This window comes from Sebastes fasciatus, chromosome 7 (genome assembly GCF_043250625.1).
Source record: "Sebastes fasciatus isolate fSebFas1 chromosome 7, fSebFas1.pri, whole genome shotgun sequence".
Classification (NCBI taxonomy): Eukaryota; Metazoa; Chordata; class Actinopteri; order Perciformes; family Sebastidae; genus Sebastes; species Sebastes fasciatus.
In genome coordinates this window covers 19,818,761-19,840,858 of record NC_133801.1, presented here as the reverse complement: position 1 = coordinate 19,840,858, position 22,098 = coordinate 19,818,761, and the positions used below count along the sequence as shown (strand labels likewise).

Below are 22,098 nucleotides of genomic sequence, written 5' to 3'. Positions count from 1 at the left end.
ATTTCCATCTGGTTGAAATAAAGATTAACATGTGTTAATATGTCCACAAAATGCATCTGCAACAACATTGTGATTTATCACACCCATACTTGTGATACCTATGTGCTATGTGGCATTTGATTAATATCTAGCAAAATATTATATCCATAAAATGATATGGCTTAAAAGAATTCCCTCTATTTATACTTTTAAAGATACTTATTTTAAAACATGTTTGACTACAATTGAAAACTTAGAAACTCAAAAATTATAAATTGGACATTTAGATATTTCAAATTGATTCCAATTGTTTAACAGATCCCGGTTGTTTTTTGTTTTTATTCATCTTTTCCTTTCCTAAGCTGTCATCCAGGATGGAGAATGACTCCCACCCCATGCAGGACACAATCTCAGCAGCAGAGAGCTCCTTGAGCGACAGGCTGCTCCACTCAAAGTTTGTGAAGGAGCTCTATCGCAGGTCCTTCCTCCCTGCAGCTGTCAGACCCCACAACCAGCACTGCTCCCAGTAGACCACATACACTTACACACCAAAAAACTGAAAATAACCTGATATTTTCAGGTGAAATTTCATTTCATTCTCACTGTGCAATATCATTTTCCACTTGTGCAATTTTGTTAATAGTCTGTTTAATGTCAATACTGTATATACTGCTCCTATTTTTATACTTCCTTCTATTTAAATGGTTCATATTTTGTTACACTTTGTTTAGCTCTTTTTTTTTTACTGTGTTAGCTGATACATCTTGTTGCACTATCCCCTTTGCTGCTGTACAAATTTCCCCACTGCGGGACTAATAAAGGAATATCTTATCTTTATCTTACATTTTATTTGTTGTATAATTTATTTTATCTTTATTTTATTTTTATATTGTGAAACAGATTTGCTGAATTTTTTTTTTAATGAAAAATCTGAACATGTTTATGTCTAACTACTGTATTGAACTTTAGAAATAAAGTATGAAGTATGGAAATCACAGTGGACCTGTGTCTTTCAAACCGGAAACAAAGTTGTGGATAAATGTTGGCTAATTTTACTGTCTGTGGCTAGAAGTCCTATATACTTTGCATCGCTTGCACTTTAATTAAGTGTAACAATGCCTATGTATTGTCCCTGTCAAATAAACTAATAAATAAAATAAATCAATATTTTCCTTTCCTTACATTTTATTTTTTGTATAATTTATTTTATCTTTATTTTATTTTTATACTGTGAAATATATTTGCTGAATTTTTTTGTAATGAAAAATCTGAACATGTTTATGTAACTACTGTATTGATTTTTAGAAATAAAGTATGGAGAGAGTGTTTTTTGTGGCAGTCAAAATCACAGTGGACCTGTGTCCTTCAAACCGGAAACAAAGTTGTGGATAAAGTTGATTAACTTTACTGTCCTCAAACATCCCTTCTCACAAAATGGCAGGAAACGAACTTCCCTAGCGACACGTTCATTGTGTATTACTACTAACATGGCCCTTTATTTGTCACCCACAGTGGGGCATTTCCATCGCAAACAGGAAACAAATCCTGGGATGTAACAAAATAAGAGTCGCGAACATCATTTTAACACTTTTTTTAAGTGATTGACATTTAAAAGCAATATTTCCATGTTACTTTAGAAACTATTTAAAAGTATGAATTTATACTGAATATGGCGCATTGGTATTTAAATAGCCCCAGGGTTGTCACAAATATGTAGCTTGATCATGGTGTTTTATGTTGAAGGTTTTAAAAGCGGAAGTGTAGTATTTTGCTAACTGAATAGTAATTTTTCGCTCTGTGCGTGTGAGAAAAGGAAGAAAAAGAGAGGTAGTATAGAGAGCTGCTGCTGGTGTTTGGGAAGAAGGGTTACGAGGTTTTTTATTATTATTGTTCGTACTACTCGTGCCCGGTTCCACCTCCTTTATCCTGGCGAAAGGTTGGACGGTTAAAAATGGAGGCGGATAGATCCGGCGGAGGACCAAACCCGAGCTCCGGAGGCGGCGGCAGCAGCAGCAGCAGCAGCGGAGCGGGGCGCAACCCAAACGGGCCCAAAGCAGCAGCAGCAGCCGCAGCAGGAGCAGCACCGGGCCAGCAGCAGCAGACATCGGTTGCTGCGGCGACCGGAGCCATGGCAGCAGCGGCGGCGGCAGCAGCAGCAGCAGCCGGTGGAGGGGTTTCCATGCCCGGATCGTCGCAGCAGTTGCAGCAGCAGGCTCGGGAGCTCCAGCAGGACGGGGACGCGGGGATGACGCTTCCTGGGATCCTTCACTTCATCCAGTACGAGTGGGGACGCTTCCAGGCCGAGAAATACCGCTGGGAGGCGGAGAGAGACGAACTCAGGGTGAGATAAATACACAGATTAGATGTTGCAGGAGCTCTTTGTGACAGTATACACATAAACCTACAATCAATCAGTGCCAAACATGCTAACTGGGCTAACATTGCACTATCATATTGTGTATTGGACCAGGATGTGTTATTACCAGTCAGTGCATGACAATGAAGGGAGTATGTGACCTCCAGCTGATGATCACCTACAGACACAGGCTTTAAAATACTCTTATTTCCAGAAGTGACCATATATTCAAAGATATGCACCACTAAGTTAGATGATAGAGGTCAACTTGCAAAAGCAAGCAAACTATCCTGCAAATAATAAAAGGTAGGTATACAGAAGTTTAGGTGTGGCTACCTTGCAGTGTCTCCTTGATATTAATGCAGGTGCACATCAAAAACATCTCTGTACCAGACAGGGAGTCTGGTACAGATGGACTGTATATTTGCTTGCATGTGGAAACATACAGTAGTTTGTGAATTAACAATTATCAAGTTTGCATATCCTTTTGAGGTTAAAAGACCTATCATATTGTATATGGACCAGGATGTGTTATTACCAGTCAGTGCATGACAATGAAGGGAGTATATGACCTCCAGCTGATGATCACCTAAAGCCAAACAGCCTTAAAATACTCTATTTCCAGATATCATTATTGCCTTTGGCCTTCCATTGACCATATATTCAGTTGCGGTACATTCTCACAAAGATATACACCACTAAGTTAGATGATATAGGTCAACTTACAAAAGCAAGCAAGTTATCCTGCAAATAATAAAGATAGGTAAACAGAAGTTTAGGTGTGGCTACCTCGCAGTGTCTCCTTGGTGCACATCAAAAACATCTCTGTACCAGACTCCCCTTTAAGACGTTTTTGGCTTGCATGTGGAAACATACAGTAGTTTGTGAATTGACAATTATCAGGTTTTCATATCCTACAGGGACAAATGAAGTGATCTGTGGCTGTTCTGTTGAGGTTAAAAGATGATGACAGTGTCACCCAGCTGGGAGTTTCTTTGAAAGAAGGTGTCCATACTTAAAGATGAGGATGTTGATTATAAATTGTATTTTGATTGTATTTTATTCACAAAACAAATTGGCCCAGTGAGAGAAAGGGATGAGAGTGACCTTTTTTGACATGGGCTTCCCCTTTCCTCATGCACTGACTGCTTGCAGTTTTTGTATTGAATCACATTTTACTGCAGATGACATTCCTTGAGGCATAATCATAACAGTGGTTTGTTGTGACAGTACACATGCCCTACAATCAATCACTTTCAGGATGCTAAAATGCTAACGGGCTAACATTACACCCTATCATATTGTATATTGACCAGGGTGTGTTATTACCAGTCAGTACATGACAATGAAGGGAGTATATGACCTCCAGCTGATGATCACCTACAGCCAAACAGGCTTTAAAATATTCTATTTCCAGAAATCATTATTGCATTTGGCCTTCAAAATGACCATATATTCAGTTGCAGTTCATTCCACTCACAAAGATATATAAGTTAGATGATATAGGTCAACTTACAAAAGCAAGCAAGTTATCCTGCAAATAATAAAGGTAGGTAAACAGAAGTCTAGGTGTGGCTACCTCGCTGTGTCTCCTTGGTGCATATCAAAAAACATCTCTGTACCAGACTCCCCTTTAAGAAGTTTTCGGCTTGCATGTGGAAACATACAGTAGTTTGTGAATTGACAATTATCAGGTTTGCATATCCTACAGGGACAAATGAAGTGATCTGTGGCTGTTCTGTTGAGGTTAAAAGATGATGACAGTGTCACACAGCTGGGAGTTTCTTTGAATCTTTGTAAAGTGGTGATAGAAAATTCCCCATTCAAAATGAGGATGTTGATGATAAATTGTATTTTATTCACAAAACAATTGGCCCCAGTGAGGGAAAGTGATGAGGGTGACCTTTTTTGACATGGGCTTCCCCTTTCGTCATGCACTGACTGCTTGCAGTTTTTGTATTGAATCACATTTTACTGCAGATGACGTTCCTTGAGGCATACAGTGGTTTGTAGTAAAAGTTTATATCTCTGTATGTGGTGGCATTGAAAGGAAATCCACATTGTGAATTCGGGCCTGTCAACACTCACAGATAGATGAGTCAGTGGTGTGGTAGATGGACATGGTTGATAATGCGGTTGTATTTGTATTTATCTTTCCTTATTGTCAGTTAAGTACCATCCTATCTACAACTACACTTGTAAATCCTGACTGAATGTAAAAAAACATGACCTGCCACTTACCTTAGGGGTGAGAAGTGAGCTTGTGTCCTTAAAGGTCATCAATTTGAGTCTATGGCAAGAAAAATCTATATGAACGTGTGAGTCAGTGCCATAGAAATGCCCTTAAGCAAGACATGAGTCCCCTACTGGTCCCAGTTATTCAGAGAGTGGCAGCAGAAGACAGAGGTTGTACTATGCAACATCCCTACATGCATGTGTGTAACTGTGTGAGGCAGAGCAATGCTGGGCAAGATTGTGCTTACTCATCGAATTGTTGCAGGATTAAGGCAGGTTAGGAAAACCTACACACACTCGAAAGATGTTTTCGCTCTGCGTTTTGGAATGAACAGTTCATCTTTTCATTCCTAAGCCCATATGTGGTCTTCCTCCTGTCACAGCAGTTTGCTTGTAATCAGGATGAACGATCTTCATGAGCTTGGCAAAAACCACAGATAAAAACACACATATCATGCCTCTCTTGTGTCACTCTGCTTCTCACTTTGCCCCCGACTCAAACCTATGTAGTTAAAAATAGGAAGCCTTGATAAAATATGGATGAACAATAACAAACTGGTGAAGCTCGCTGCTTTTATAGTCGTGTGTGGGAATGGAAGGCAGAAGCGGGCCATCCATCGCTATGTCCAACACGCCATTAGTGCTTGTTATGGAACTTTGTTTGCGTGTGCTGGGTATTTGCTGCACTTGGTCTGGTTTCACGGGTACAATTAGCACCACGTCCTGTGCTGAGAGAAAGAGAGGATCGCTGGAGTGCCAGGCTGAAAAATTGACCTAGCTTACATTTTCACACCCACAGGCCACAGGCCTCTAGCTTTTGTTGCCAGCATGCTGGCAGGGATCTCGACATGCCTGTTAGCACGCCCCCCCTGGCCATGTCCCATGCAGTTAGCACCATACTGTACATACATGCGTCCACGGGCTGCTCACATGTCGACTACACATGACTTTTTGTGCTTTTGTGCCATTCATATGGCTAGTAATGAAGCTGCACGCCAAATTTTCAAAACCCATCACCAATATTTGAGAATAACACATCATCTCTTTGTGCGACCGCGTGGATGTCTGTGTTTTGTAGCACAGCGTGTCTCTCTTTGTGAGACTGTAACACGTGCTGTCCCTGTGAGTGCGTTTTTCGGTGTGAAAGGCCACCTGTGGTGTCGTGTCTCCAGTGACATGCCAGGAATGAAGGCCCCCCCCCCGCTCTGGGGCCAGGTGGGACGTCCCACTGCGACCACGGGACAGCAGCACAGGGGACAGTTGGCAGTGGCCTTGTCTCTCTATCTGTCCTTCAGACACACAGCAAGCTTTTCCCAGTGTATTCTATCGAATAACACCACTGCTGCACTGTATCCGACTCCGAACAAACTTGTTTTTTGCCTGATCCTCATTATGATTTAATAGGCAAACAGACTGTGCAGCAGACATCGAACAAAAGTCACTACTCTAAAGGGAGAAGGGCAGACCTTTACCTGTTCCTCTTTGTATTATTCTCATATCAGCTATTTCATTTTATCAACCATGTCAGTAGTTGTGTAGAATGGATTACTGGTGACCCAGATGACATCACTTCCTGTTGAGTATGGCCCAGGGGGCCCCTGGGTACACATCTCTAATTAATAGCTTTGCGCTCTCAGCCATGACACACATATGACATCCATATGTACTGCATTATTACAGTGTGTGCCTCCCACCCACGCACACTTGCACCGCTCCTGTTCTATACCTTTTTTTTTAAGATATTACCTTTCTTTTTTCTGTACGTAATTCTCTCCTTATTGTTGTATTTCTTAGTTTCTTTCCCAGCTCTTCACCTGATGATTTGATTTATTCAAACACATTCATGACATGCAGTATTTTTGCTTATCAAGCATCTTCTAATCAAACTCAGGCAGCAAGCTCAACTTTTTAAGATGTCATTCTCTAGCTTAATACAACGAGCGCACGCTCTCCGACACGCTCCATCAAAGCACGCTGTCCCAGAAAAGTTCATTGCTCTACTTGTTGGCTCATGGAGTCTCTCATGGGGATGAAGGGATGAGAAGATGGAGGGTGGCCAGCGGAGGAGGAAAGCTGCCCTTGACCCTGTTCTGCAGCTAGTAGAGTAGACGGGGACTGACAGAAAAGGCTAAATGTGTCAGCTCTCCACGCTACGACAAACTCTGGAAAGGTCAGCAGCGGCAGGCCACACCGAGGAAAAGCCACACACAGGAAAGAGAGATCAGATGGCACGACAGGTTCGCTCGCCTCAAGGTTCCTTTGTGCTTTGTTAGTTTTGTTAGTTTACCAACATAATACAAGAAAATAACCGCAGTGTCAGTGTTAGCAGGGCTGCATCAAATGACGCCCAAAACACTAACTAATGGTTTTATTACTCCTCAACATGGGTTGGTTTTAAACATGGAATGTTATTTTACTTGAGTCTAACTTTCTTTATAAATACCATGATGTCTTTTGACCTGCTGCTCCATTTTGGCTCTTATTTAAAGGGTCAGTGTGTAGCATTTCAGGGGAACTATTACCAGAAATGGAATAATATTCATAACTATGTTTTCATGAATGTCTAATCACCTGAAACTAAGAATCGGTGTTTTTTAATTAACCTAGAATGAGCCCATATCTACATAGGGAGCGGGTCCTCTTCACACAGTCCGCCAGTTTTTCCGTTACCTGAAGGCCACCGTAATTTACCGACATGCGGTAACGTGAGTCGTAGAGTGCAAAACCGTGGTACCGCCAGCCCCCGTCTGATTTCCGTTGCTCCTAAAGTAGTAGTGGTAAGGATGGCCTCTGAGCAAGGCGAGTGGCGTTATCATGGAAAGGGAGGAGTGAGCGGAGGGGTACTCAGTTGGTTGCAATCTGCAACCACACCACTAGATGTCGCCAAATCCTACCCACTATACCTTTTTAAAGTATCAGTCTCTTGATAAGAACACCTTTAATAGCTGATGAATGAAATGCCTTGTTTCACTTCTGTTGGCCGGGGACCAACAAATGAGTAAAAACAAGCATGTCCCAATATGAATCCGACAAAGGGCAGAATAACAAAGACCAGTGAAAGCTAAAAACAATACAAATGTGTATTACAAATCGTAGATATTTATTTTTTGAATGTATTCACACACCTTGATATGAGCTTTTAGTTTTGGGACCTCAAGCTAATCCATTGAAAGCTGCATTTGTTCTTTTCCCTACAACAGCAGAGGTGTGCTGTGGTAAATTAACCTACTTTAACATCATATTTTACCCACTGAACCCCATTACCCTACCCTACCGCCTTCAAAGAGAAATACTGTAGAGCCAGTAAAACCAGGTCAGAGCCAAATAATGAGCAGTTAAGTAATAGATGAAGAATGACACACAGCAATAAACCCTTTGACACACTAATCCCTCTGTTTTGGGCTACCTTTATGTATCAAGAAAAGGGAAGCTCTTACAGTGTGCAATGTGCATTTATTGTCATGTCAGTATTTTTGTGAGTGTGTGTGTGTGTGTGTGTGTGTGTGTGTGTGTGTGTGTACGTACACATGCAGCCTTGGCTTTATCTTGGGCCAACAAAGCAGTGTCAGGGATTTAAGGTTTTGGGCACTACTGGGAACCCGTCCTTCCAGGAACACAGTAGTGTGACACTGTCTGACGCACAGGGGTGTGTGATGGTTATCGCTGCATGTGAGCAGGTTGTAGCTCGCCCGCGAGTAGGAGTAGGAGTAGGAGTATAAATGCGTGCCCTGCCCCTGAAGGAAGAGGTAGACGCATTCCTTTAAGAGGCGGAAATTACGAAGCACTTTGCGGATTCTAAGCATTTAGTTTAAAGAGTTCTAGTCACCGGCTATTGTTTGTTTGAGCTAAGCGGTTGCATCACTGTTCAAATGTAGATCAGTGAATGATCAGATCACTGTTCATACTAGGGTGATATTACTGTGGCTGTTTTCAGTATGCTTCTAGCTGTTTGTTCAGTTCAGCACACATTAGGCCTACATAAGAACTGTTCATCCATCCATCTATCTGCTGCTAGTGGTTGTCACACCATGCTTTTTGGTCCTGGCCTTTCTTTCTGTACGTTTTTTTTAACCAGGACTGTGCAACGCTGAGCTAACAATGGTGTTTTCACCCACCAAATAGCGGCCAAGTCGGTACACTGAGGACTCTGTGTTAAAGATTTGTTTATTTGTGTACAGAGGACCTCATGTTCCTCTCTGCCCCCTCTTGAGTTTGACTGATTGTGCCCAAGTTGGCTCTACTTGACCCACAGCAGGCCACACGCAGTATCAGATAAGCTCTTTGTCATTATTGTGGTCAAGCTTGATGTTTTTCCCTTATTGATAGAAGCAAACATTTTGCCATTTCACTTTGAAGAGGTCATTTTAATGTGAGCTAATGTGTTCCATCTGTTTTCAACCATTTTATAATACCCGGTAGTGTTGTAGTACTCAAGATCGGTCACTTTTTGAAGGTCTCGGTCTCAGACAAAGAAGCCTCAGGATTGTATTTCAAGACTGGTCAAGGCCACAACTGCGTGGATATCCTTAAATTGCCCCGTGCATTGCCTGGTTTATTTGTTAACATTATTAATGCAATTCTCATGGAAAACAAAGCAATAATTCCCCACACATAAAATTCACCTCTGCAAATGCAATTTGATTGTTTATTAAGAGATTTCTCATGGTGCACTTATACATGCACACATGGAGTAAATACGGAAATAAAAGAGGTGAATGAAGAGGAATCTTCATTTGTGTTTTATGGGAATATGGATCTTTCAGATCAATTTTAGGAGTGCCTATGGTTTGCATGTTGCGCATTTTATCGTAAGTGTGGGACTCGCACTGGTCTGGTCTTGGTCTTGACTTGGTCTCAACCCTTCAAAGTCTTGGTGTTGTCTCGGTCTTGATACACTCTGGTCTTGGTCATGACTTGGTGTAGGTTGGTCAAGTTAGCATCATTTGCATCTGATTATGTCGCACTGGAACAAGAGTTTCTGCTTGTGTAAATTGTACAAACACAGTATTGCGTACCGTTACAACAACACCACAACTACACAAGTACTACTTGTGTGCCGTTGGATATGCTCAGCTAACTAGCTGTTGTAGCTAACCCTATGCTAGCTGCTTCTACCAACCACACAACCACAGCAAATGACATGTTATTACATACTGTAGCTGTTTATACAAGCCCAAGCAGATTTTGTGTGTGTTTCACTAGTCTTCCTGGCTTGTTAACTGAATGCACGCATCCTTTCAGTGCTCCGTACACATAAACACAGTTAATTCATTCGTTCTTTAACTTATTTTAAGGACTAAACAGCTCCTCCTGGGCTCGGCCAAGTATAAACTACATGAAGCGATCTGTATTTCGCAACCTCTTTGATCGTGCCTGCAGTGTTGACATGCTAGCTTTGACAATTATCTCCCAAATTCCCAGATAAGCATATAAAATCACGTCGCATTAATCAGGATTACTCAGCAGCAGCAGCAGCAGCAGCAGTAGTAAGGTTTGCTTGGCAGATTATCTTGTGTTCCACTCGCCCTCCTAGTTGGTTACATGACTGTGTGTGTGTGTGTGTGTGTGTCTGTGTGTGTGTGCACTTTCCCGGGTGATTGACTACCCTCTCAAGTAGACCGAGTGCCTGCCCCATGAGATAGTGTTTTTAGACTGTTCTAGTTTTACAGAACTGCATACGCGTGTGGGAGCAGACTCGTGGACACAGACAGGGACGTGCACAGGAGAAATGGACTGTAACACAATTGGTATTAATGCTTCAGCAGCACCGCTTGGCACAGGGAGAGAAAGAGAGGGTGAAAATGCAAAACTATTGTGCCTACAGTCACCTGCATGCAAATCCTGAGATTAGAAACACGGGTCACTGTTTGTTGTTGTTTTTTTTCCCTCACTGGCACATTTTTCTCCTCCAACCAATAGAGGGCAGGTGTTTGTTGCCTGATGTGAACCACAGTTTTGCTCAAAAAGTGCCCACTGTAAAGCATCACCTGGCTCAAAACACAGCACGTTTGACGCTTGTGTTATAAATCTTTCTCATCCACCCCGGCAGTCGTTTCACATCTTTGTCAAGTCTTGCCTAACCCAAGGGAAGACCCTGTCTAAAGATAGCCCTCGTCAAATCTTGACAGTGCCGTCACACCGCTTTCTCTCATTATCACCTTTTTTTTCTTCTCTTCTCACGAAACCCTTTAATTGTTTACCATACGGCAAGAATGGGCATCTCTTTCCTCAAGGTAAGAATTTGATCAGCTCAGCGAGGAAGGAAACGGATGGAAAATGAGAGGGGAAGCGCACAAAGGAAGGATGTGTCTCAAAAGAGGGTGTTTGAATTTGGCCGGTGCGTGTCTTGTTTTTCCTCTTCTGCAGATGCGCGCCGAGGCCTCGGTTAGGAGAAGTTTAAAAATAAGAGCCCTGTTCCACAACCCTCTACTTATTCCTCTGGCTTCTCAGAAGTCATGTTTGCTATGCTTGTCACATCGAACTTTTTCCTTCACGCTCTCTGCCTGTGATCTCCGTTGATATCGAATGCTTTTCTAGCTTTAATTGAGACTACATGCTGCAGTTATGGTGTCAATATAAATTGATTTAGCAATCATATACGCTTGTGAGTGGTGCCTTTTTATGAAGGTACTTTGTGTTCCTTACCATCCTGTATGTGTATGTGTGTGTGTGTGTTTCAGGCTCAGGTGGCGTTCCTACAGGGTGAGAGGAAAGGGCAGGAGAATATGAAACAGGACCTAGTGAGGCGGATCAAGATGCTGGAGTACGCCCTCAAACAAGAGAGGTAAGACAAATGCCAGGAAGCGACTTCTTTCTGTCCCTACTGTGTCCTCATGTCTGTTATCCAGTCAGCCTGCTGTCATAATGTTTTGCATGCTTTAGACATAGTGATTTGAACGTCCTATATTTGCCTGTAATGCTGCCCTCATGTGGTGTTCTGTTGGGTTGCAGGGCTAAGCACCAGAAGCTGAAGACAGGAAACGACCAGAGTCCCGGAGACAAGAAACCAGAGACAGAAGCAGACCAACGTATGTTTAACCAAAGCCCTTACATACTCTGCTACTGCTGCTTTCCTTTCAGAGCAAAGTTTCTGCTTTTGCTTTTGCATCACTATTGACCAATCTATTTTCTGTAGTTCCCAATGGGCCGGCTGAGTCAGATGCTGAGCCAGCCAATCAGATGTCCTGGAAGGAGGGACGTCAGCTACTACGCAAGTAAGGCCTCTCCGTCATCAGCTCCTTTTTTATCTCTGTGCCATACTAATGTGTTCCATCAGTGCTTTATCACTGGTGTTAAACTTGTGATCTTGACTAGAAGGATTGATTTATATGTGGCTATATATTTCTCTGTGCTTATGTAGATATCTCGAGGAAGTGGGTTATTCAGACACTATCCTGGACATGCGGTCCAAGCGCGTGCGCTCGCTGCTCGGGCGGAGCAGCCCCGAGGCTAACGGGCCTCCGCCCATCGAAACCTGTCCTGAGCCGGAGCCCCGGGCGGGCGGAGAGTCGTTATTGGTCCGACAGATAGAGGAACAAATAAAGAGGTGAGGCTGTGGAAGAAGACAGGCTCTCTCTCTCTCTCTCTCTCTGCTGTTGCTCCACTGATCAGAATAGTGAAGACACCCACTGTTTGCAACACAAGGCCCAAATCATGACACATTTTCTTTGTTTTAGTTTGTTGTTCTCCTCTTAAATAAAACTCATTTTAGAAATATATTTCATACCTGCTAGTGCTATAAAACTGCATGAATTTTTCCACTTAATCAAATTATAATGGTCATGCAGTTGTTATCAAACTTCTGTCTGCAAATGTTGACATCAAAGGCTTTCAGTCTTGCACCACCCTTTATATAGACATGGCCTAATTTACATGCCATGCCATAATCTATCTATTCACAGACATGACCTTGAAATATAATGTTATGCTGATTTGGGGCATTTCAGTGCAAAAGGTAGTAAACACACTGCACTCTACAGAGTGGGTTCTCCTCTTAAAGAGGACCTATTATGCTTTTGTGCTTTTTCCCTTTCCTTTAGTGTGTTATATAGTTTTTTGTGCATGTAAAAAGTCTGCAAAGTTATAAAACCCAAAGTCCACACCAAATGGAGTTATTCTCCTCCACAGAAACACTTCTCTTGAACTGCCTGAAACGCCTTGCTTGAAGTCCCGCCATTTCTTCCGTAACGTGATGATGTCACCAAGTAACACATTTGCATAATACCTGCCTAGCGGCTAGTTTGGCACGCCCTCAAACAAACCTGGTTATAGCGGAGCTGGAGCGGAGTTCTGAAGAGTTTGATTTGGTTGACCAATCACAACAGTGTGTGCCAGCTAACCAATCAGGAGACTGGGCTTTTTGGGAGGGCGGGGCAGGAGCTCAAACAGAGCGTTTCAGACAGACGGTGAAAAGAAGTGCTTCAGCACAGCCTGTATGCGAAAAATAAAATGTTTTTTGAACATTAAAGCATGTAAACATGCTCTAGTAGAAACCCAAAACACAAGTATGCACCTGAAAATAAGCATAATAGGTCCTCTTTAAGATCATCTGACAAAGACGTCTTACACAAAGCAGAACCTTTACCATGATGATCTATGTTTTAGTGAGTGCAATACTGTTATAAACAGTGCTATGCTAGAAACTAGAAATAGATCTACCCGACAGGAAATGTCCAAGTGACTAAAGTGCTTACTAAAGGACTTACTTACTGCAGTGTTAGCATGAGACAATTCATCATTGTATCATAAAGCTGCTTTGTGAGTAGCATTTGTCTGTAGCAGTATTGTGAAGACAGTGAAACGATAGCACATCCTAATGTCAAAAGCCAACAGAACAAGATGGAGAAAAGCTGTCTAAAACGGAGGGCATCCTCCATCATGACAACATGGTAAGATTATAAAAAAAATAGCAGAAATCTATTAAGGTCTTGTACCTGTCATTGCACAGAAAATATATGTACCTGTCAGACAGATGAAATATGTGAGTGGAAATATTTTAGGATAGAATTATCAAAATTTGATTGAGTAGGAAAGTAAAAAAAAAGCACATGTGCACACATAAAACTCATAGTTGTTGCACTCATAAAACCTTTTTAAGATTATAAAAAACATAGTTATACTGTAATGTAGACTGCCGTGGCAAACTTTTTATGATGTTGCATTACATAAGTATAATTGAGGTCATCCTGCATCCCTGTCCTAAATAATGTTTTTGTCCTTCTTAACTCAGAATAGAGAGAATAATTGCGTTTGCATTTGTAGGAACGCGGGCAAGGAAAGCTCTAAGGAACGTGTGGGCAGCTCGGTGCTCGATAAGATCCCCTTCCTGCACGGCTGCGAGGACGACGACGAAGACGACAGCGACGAGGAGGACGACTTCCAAGGCATGGCCACTGACTGCATCGACGGGCCGCGCAAGAGCAAGAAGTCTCGTGTAAAGGTATGATCAGTGATCGGAAATAAAATTAGGAAGACGAGGAAAATTTAATGACTAAACACAAACTATAAACCGCAAACTTTATTCCCATGTCCAGATGGGTTCGGAGCCCATGACCACAGACCTGGACCCGGAGGACGAGGAGGACGAAGACGACTCGGAAGACGCCCTCAGTGAATTTGACTTCCTGGGCTCGGGGGAGGATGGGGAGGGGGCGGGAGAGGCCCGGATTTCGGGGGACGGACGGGAGTTAGGTACGCTGTTGCCATAGCAACACATCATCAGCACCAGCACTGCCAGAATCACTGCCACCAGTGTTATCTGTCCTTTTTGCCCCCCCACCTCCCCTCTCCTCCTCCTCCTCCCCTCTCCCCGCTCACCTTTTTATCTTTTACTTCTCATTGTGTCTTGGCATCTCTTCTTCTTGTCAATAAAACCAACCTCTTTTCCCAACCACCTGTCTCTCTGTCCTGTTTCACGAGCTGTCAGTCTGTGACTCTTTTAGAGTTGTGTAAGCTGTCATCTCTGTCTGTAGACGTAACTTCTGTGGTGCGGGGGTCATTTCAAAGGTTCTCACGCATGCTGCCTTCTCTTTCTTATATGTCCACATTTCATTCTTTGAGTCACATTTTGCACTGTAACATTGTGCTCTGATTGATTTCATCTTCACGAAAAGAATCTTTCAAATTGTATGTGTATTTAAATAGTGAAGTCTATCTTTTTTGCCTCTGTCTACATCCGTCTGTCTCTCATCTGTCCGTCTGCTGGCCTGTCCGTCCCATCTCCGCCTCTCTGCATGACTGGATGTGTTTGTGTCTCTCTCCTCATGCCGGGTTCAGAGAACCGCAGGAACAAGTTGCAAGGCATGATGTCGGATTTCCCCCCTAAACCCACCCCGCCCCCGTCTGTGTCGGGACAGGCTCGCTCCGGTGAAGGTAAGAACCCCCCCGCCCCCCAAATCATCGAAAACCATAGACTATCCTCCACTATCCCACACGCGTGATTGTAGCTTAACCACACATTTAGATGCTGTCCAATTTTAAAGCCTGCGCAGGAGTGAATTTACAAAACTGCTCCTACACCTATAAATATTTCCTCTAGTACACAGTGTGGGAGTAAGGAAACAAGATGAATGGACTCTTGCCAGGGAGATCTGATATTTCATTGCTATGATGATAGGCAATGATGTTTTGTACTAACTTTTGTGCTCTCCCTCCTCAAACCTGCAGGTGGCGCCCTGGGCTTCTCATCCGACGTCTTCATTATGGATGCAGTTGGAGGAGGGGACATGAACCTGGGTGAACTGGCTGATCTCACTGTCGCCAACGACAACGATCTTTCCATGGATGTAATTACACATTTGTTCTGGTCGATACGCAGGGATCCAACGTACATGTGCACATGTGAATGTTGACTCTTTTTTTTAAATGTGTGTCCCGTCAGATGCAGGATAACAGAGATGAGTTTAAGAAGACGTGGAACCCTCGTTTCACACTACGCAGCCACTTTGATGCCATCCGCGCTTTGACCTTTCACCCCAGCCAAGCGGTGCTGCTCACGGCCTCCGAGGATGGAACACTAAAACTGTGGAACCTCAACAAGGCCATGCACTCGAAAAAGTAAGAAACCTTAGAACAAGAAATTAATTTATATAGCGCCTTTTCATACTTATAACTCACTCCAAAGGCTTTCCGAGCAGCAGTAACGCACAAACGTAAAAATCAAACACGGCAAAGGAATGAAAAACTAAGAAGCAAAATTTAAAAGACTGTGTCGCTCCACAGGAACGCAGCGTTGGATGTGGAGCCCATCTACACATTTAGAGCACACAGGTGAGTTGAGTACAAATACAAATTCACACCTGACATACACTGACACAGCGCACTCACTGATGCCTCTCTCTTCTGTCTAGTGGAGCTGCTCTGTCGCTGTCCATGGGCGAGGACGGGGAATCCTGCTATAGCGGGGGTCTAGATGGAGCCGTCAGATGTTGGAAGATGCCAGACCTCAATGTGGATCCTTATGATAACTACGGTCAGTCATTCACTGCAGAGTCATAATAATTTAGAAGTTTTCCAGGTGAATGGAATGTAGCATTAGAATTTGATGGTCTAAGGTCAAGGTCACTGTGACCTCACAAATTTCACAATTTCACACAACTGTCTAACAGGATGAAATGAAGTGATGACATTTTGGACAGACATGGATGTAAACTGCAACTTCACTGTTTGGCGGAGGCAAATAACGACAAGGCTGTAATTCTAGTTTAATATGTGCATTTGTCCATCCAGATCCAGGCATCGAGAGCAGCGTACTAGCCGGCCACGAGGACAGTGTGTGGGGTCTAACGTACTCAGCAGTTCACCATCGTCTCGCCTCGTGCTCGGCCGACGGCACCATTCGCATCTGGGACCCTCAGAACTCGGCTCCCTGCCTGTCCGTCTTCAACAAGGAGAGAGGTAGATGTCTGCGTTGAGCATGTAAATGTGCTTTCGAGCTTTGTATTACGTCCAAACCTCACAACTTCATCATCTCCTGTCTCCTTCCCAGAGCACGGCACACCCACTTCAGTAGCCTTTGTGGCCGCTGACCCTAACCAGGTGGTGGTGTCGTTCGACGCCGGCGAGACGCTGCTCTACGACCTCAACACAGAGCAGAGCGTCATTGCGTTAGAGACGCAGACTAAGGATGGTATGTTCTGCACCCCGTTTGTAACGGTTGATTTTCCACCCACAAGTAATATTGCCTGCTTTAAGATAAGATCAAAATAAATAGTTACGTGAGTAGAAAAGAAACATGCGATTCAAATTGTTTGTCTTCGTTTGCAGGCAGTGAGCTGATCAACCGTGTGGTCAGTCACCCGAATGAGCCCGTCTCCATCACTGCACACGAGAACCGCACCATCCGCTTCCTAGACAATAAGACAGGTATCTGCAGGAGGTCTTTTATTTGTACTGGTCATCTGGTCATTTCCTCTGTTGACTTGCTTTTTTTCTGGAATGTGAATGCGTCTAAATAAACTTGCTTTGTGTGTTTGTACAGGTAAAGTCGTCCACTCGATGGTGGCTCACCTGGATGCGGTCACCTGTCTCACTACAGACCCTAAAGGCACTTACCTCATCTCTGGCAGTGAGTACCGCTCAGCTTTACTGTGTCTTTACTCACTCTGTTGTCATAACATCATCGTACCTGGAGAGAGATTTTTAATGCCGACAGTTTCTTTTAATAATGCGTCTATTCTGTACACAAGTGGGGGTTTTTTCAGGAATTAATTTTATAGGTAATGGCAATTTAAAAAAGAAGTGATTGTCAATGGTAAAAAAAAAGTTTTTTGTAATTTAAAGTAAGTACAAGGTCAGTTCTACACCATCAAACTCAGAAACAATCAGAAAGCCTCTGTACAGTCTGTAGTTTTGGCTAAAATTAAACTGTAATGCATTGCAGAAGAAGCTGTGCATTAAGTGTAGCTTGTAAAACCCTTTGAAGGATTTCTTTACATTCCACTCCACAGTGATCTTTGCCCCTCAGTCACAACATTGTTGTCTTTGTTTCCGCCCGCTCTCTGCCCCCTGCAGGCCACGACTGCTCGGTGCGCCTGTGGATGCTGGACAACAGGACGTGCGTGCAGGAGATCACGGCTCACAGGAAGAAGCACGACGAGGCCATCCATGACGTGGCCTTCCACTCCTCGCAGCCCTTCATCGCCAGCGCCGGCGCAGATGCACTTGCCAAGATCTTTGTCTGACAGCACTGACGTCATTCTGGTGAGATTGGGGGGGTATTTTCTTTCAAATTTTAGACAGAAAGCCTGTATTTACAAACTGGGGGTGTGGAGTTTGTTAGGAGGATGTTTAACAGACAGTGGGGGGTTATTGAAAGACTATTCAGTTGGATTGCAGACATTTCCCCTTTAACAGAATTTTAGATTATTAAAATGTCCAGGATAAACAGGAAGGCAATCCAGGCGCTCCAAAAATATTAAAACAAGTGGCAAACGAGGAAGGAAACATTACAAATCCTTAATTATAGTGGCTAAATCATTAAAAAAGCCAACATGTTTCGACCACTGTAGGTCTTCATCTAGGCATTCAACATTTGTTGAATATATTTTAATAATAATATTTTGGATTGCCTGAATTGCCTTACTGTTTATTCACATTTTTTCCCCATTCTCCAAGAGCACCTGACACATATTTGCCTTACGATTCAGTACACAGAGCAACAAGTTATCTCTCTTTCCAATTCAAATTTAGGAATCTTAAATTCCTACTTTTTACCCTCAAAATATAATGTGATGTTTTTGTTTCGTTTTGTTGTGTGACTTCTTATATCTTGTTGGATTTTTTTTCAACTTTAAATTACAAAATCGGGTATGTTTTTAAATTGCAATGGGACCTAATATCTTTTGTCTTTCATGTCAGTGTCATGAGCAGTTACTGCTGTGGGTCTAACTCTGTTTGTTTCTGCCTTTTAGAGTCCTACAAAACCTACTGGGCCAAAAGAGACTGAAGACTACAGTGGACAAATTTCACCTGCTTACACACACACACATACACGTAACACACACACACACTTGTCCTGCACCCCACTGGCTGGGTCATCGCCACAGGACGTCACCTCCCCCCTCAATCCCTCTCTGTTCTCTGATGCCTCAGTGACTTCTTGTAATACTAATCACACTGCTTTTTTATACAAATCCCGGCTGCTCCGTTTTTCAAATAATCATGTTTGGAGTAACACTTTTCTACACTACAATACTCTGTTCTGCTTTTTTTTTCATTCTACCAACACTTATTGCAAACCACCGTGTGTGTGTGTGTATATGTGTGTGTGACTGTAAACTGCTGACACACTACTCACAAAACCACCAAGGAAACGCTCGCACTGCACAGCGCACACGATGCACCGATAATGCAACACCGCATTTCATTTGAGATGTTTCTTTTTTTAACAACTTGCTTGTGGCTAACACACGTATGTAGGCATGACTAATAACGGTTATCTCTCCCAGTGTCGGCGGTAGAAAACACCTGACTAACCTCATTGGGAATCAATGTATTACATTCCAAAGACTCCAGGTAGATTGTGTGTGTGTGTGCTGTCGTATTCGGGGGTTGGAGAATGTTAAACTTAGTTGTGTGTGTGTGTGAACCATTAGACAGTTGCTAACCAGTGTTGAACAAATAGCTTTAATTTCAACTTTACGGCCAAGTCTCATTGTATGTCTGAGTATTGTAGCGTCCCAACGATTCTGTGTGTGTGAGATAAAATGTCACTCTGCTGTACAAGATAAATGAACATATTTCCACAATCATGGTCCATTTCCACAGACTGATGCTCTCTCACACCACATACCAGCTAAAGATAGATATCACGAGAGTGCAGTTAGACTTACAGGGGTAGTGAGGCCAGTCTGTATGCTCTCAACAAATGACACGGATCGTATCATTTGGTGCTTTTTACTGTACAGAAGAGTGTGCGCATGTTTGTATATGCACTAGTTTAAATCACGGTGCTACGAAAAGACCTCGTCCTTCTTGAGTCAGAATCAGGGACCTGTTTTTGTGTGTACGTGAGAAAGAGAGACTGTGTTTCTCACTCATCGGAGCTATAGAGCGGAATCTGCTTTTTAAATGACATTTCATCGTCGAATCATTTCATTAACCGTGGTCACATTTCAGAATCGACGGTCGCCGTCGACGTCTCTCATTAGAGGGGCATGAATAATGTCGGCATTGATCGTTTCAGGCTTGAGGAGTGTACAGAGCTGGTGGTAATTATATTACGGCGAGGACTGAAAAGGTTTCTTCAGATGAGAGCCGTTCAGATTTCATTTCATCTTGGAAGTCGGTGCCAGTTTGTAGGCGGCGGTGCTCGGTTCTGGGTCGTTGTTATTTATTCAGGCTTTCAAAAAAGAAAACTTGTGTGTGTGTGGAGGTTGAGGTTTCCTCGTCTTGTTTTTGACGTGCATCAGTTGCACAGTAGCACATTACCCAGAGAGCTGATGATGATGTGAAGCTGGTCTCCTCTTTCTGAAGAGGAAGGGGAGAAATGGCTCCAGGACGGAGAAAGAAAAAGGAATAAAGTCCATTTTAAATTCAGCCACTTTTGTCATTTCAGAAAAGAGAAAAAAAAGAAGAAAGAATTGATTTAAGATGGGCGGGTTGATATTAGTATCATGACTCTGAACCTAATATTGTTCCTTTGAGACACCTCACATCTATCTCTGTCTGTGTCCTGCATTTATACTGATAATAACTGCAGGACACATGTTTGTTTGTTTGCCCCTTAACAGCTGACCTGACTTCAACTTACTTGGTAATTTGACCTTATTACGTCGAGAAGACTGATAAAATCTGGTGTTAAATCAGTTGTTTAAGGGGCATCCTCCACTTCTTCAAGATTACAGGGTCACACTAGGGGTCAGAGGTAAGATCTAAGGGTTCAAAGTAGCCTAGAGGTGAACGCTTCTCTCCTAATCACTGGGGATACTAGCATTCATAGTTTTTCTTCCTGAAACAGGGTCTAAATTTAGACAAGTTTCCGGTTGCAAATCCATTATTGTACTGCTGCTGGACATGACGTCCTGTTATCACATTCAACTACTATCTGGCTCCACTTTGCACTACATCTAATCGTGGATGCTCCTGGTGAGGAGTGGTTACAGACAGGGTGCAGAAATAATGTTTCTTATACAATCTGGAGTAAATACTACAAGGGTGGGAGCTGCTGTGGCTCCCAGTTATCTGATAGTGAGAGTTACTGGTGGCCCACCCTCTCTGAGAATAAAGACAAATCAGTAGGACACATCAAAAAAGAAAAAAAAAGGAATCGAAACAGAGGTTGTAAATGATGACTAGAGATGCCATCACGTGCTGTAAATGTCCATCATTTCCTTGTTTTCTTTCTTGCATTTCTTTTCTTTGACTATGATTATTAAAATGTAAGAATACTGTAGTATCATAAGTGAATCATTCTTCCTCGCTAGGCATAGAAACTTGCTTGTGATTGATAATGGCAATGTATAACTTGTAAAAAAGCAAAATGATTAAAAAACATGAAAAATGAAGAAAACAAGTTTAAAAAAAAAAGAAAAAAAGAAATCTGTTACCAGTCAGAGGCCAAGGTAAAGGACTCTCATTTCTTTGTGTTTTTATTTTTTTATTAGCAATTTATCACTGTGTGATATTTTGTACATCATATTAAGCTGTATTCAAACTATTTCCTCTAACTACAAGGGATAAGAGACCTGCTTTTTATTAATTTTGTTTTATTATATATTTTTGAACTGCATTCTAGCTTGTATCAAATGACTTTCTCTTTTTGTTTACGGGTCCCCTGTTGTATGTCATTAAGGAAGAAAAAAACAAAAAATGAAGATTTTGTACAGTGAATTCAGAGTTGTGTTTGTGTTGTCTTTCTTGCCTTCAAATAAGGGATACTAAGCTTGCAAAAACAACTGGACACACGGAAGTATCGTCAATTACATGTCTGAAAATACACTATAGAAGTCCCCTGATGGAATACTACTGAGAAAGGGATACTCCGGCAATTTAGTTGAGGGACATTTAAGAGACAGGTTTAAAAAAGAGTAGTTAAAATGGGTGCATCAGAGACAGGATTTCCTTTCAGTCCTCATATTTAACAAGCACTAAAAATGCTGGATGCTGCTTTCCCATAATACATCTTGATTGCGTCTTTCATTAGACGCTCCATATCTGGTAAATGTCAACATCTGTCAAAACCAGTCTCAAGCCCAAGCCAAAATAACCTTGATGGCATCATCAGGATTGTTTTCTCAAACTTATGGAAGGTCCTTCCCATGGCAACAGAAGACATGATGCATCTGTTAGCAAAAAAATCAAACTCAAGTTCCACTTACTTGTTATTTTCCCGTGGCTTTCAACTGCATCTTACAGTCTTGGTTAGTTTAAGGAGTTCGCTCAGTGGTAATTTCTGTTGGATATGTTTTTCAGATTTATATACAACCAATATTATAAGAACAATATTTGCATATTGATAGATTTAAAATATATGAATATGCAAATATTGTTCTTTTTAACACTTTTTTCCCCTCAATCTACCGTTTCCA

The 22,098-nt window shown here is 42.4% G+C and overlaps 1 protein-coding gene across 2 annotated transcripts; it reads left to right on the top strand.

The window, feature by feature from the left end:
- Nucleotides 1–1,740: 1,740 nt before the first annotated feature.
- strn4 (striatin, calmodulin binding protein 4) lies at nt 1,741–21,400 on the top strand. 2 transcript variants are annotated; one of them, XM_074642077.1, is made up of 19 exons: nt 1,741–2,320; nt 11,251–11,354; nt 11,522–11,598; nt 11,706–11,784; nt 11,931–12,116; nt 13,396–13,458; nt 13,832–14,009; nt 14,104–14,260; nt 14,846–14,941; nt 15,236–15,354; nt 15,450–15,625; nt 15,791–15,838; nt 15,919–16,040; nt 16,298–16,465; nt 16,557–16,697; nt 16,835–16,933; nt 17,049–17,135; nt 17,582–17,770; nt 18,481–21,400. In XM_074642077.1, exons 1-18 carry the CDS (start codon nt 1,931–1,933, stop codon nt 17,749–17,751), a joined length of 2,460 nt encoding a protein of 819 aa, XP_074498178.1. In that variant the 5' UTR covers nt 1,741–1,930; the 3' UTR covers nt 17,752–17,770; nt 18,481–21,400. The 2 variants fall into 2 exon arrangements, with proteins under 2 accessions (XP_074498178.1, XP_074498179.1); XM_074642078.1 differs by lacking the exon at nt 13,396–13,458 and having other exon boundaries at nt 1,742–2,320.
- Nucleotides 21,401–22,098: the final 698 nt, after the last annotated feature.

Bases quoted from the DNA above. Each gene is read 5' to 3' on its own strand.
- strn4 (XM_074642077.1), top strand. From the start codon at position 1,931: ATGGAGGCGGATAGATCCGGCGGAGGACCAAACCCGAGCTCCGGAGGC. The intron at 13,459-13,831 runs GTAAGATTATAA...TTGCATTTGTAG, and splicing joins TCCTCCATCATGACAACATG to GAACGCGGGCAAGGAAAGCT. The intron at 17,136-17,581 runs GTGAGTACCGCT...TGCCCCCTGCAG, and splicing joins CACTTACCTCATCTCTGGCA to GCCACGACTGCTCGGTGCGC.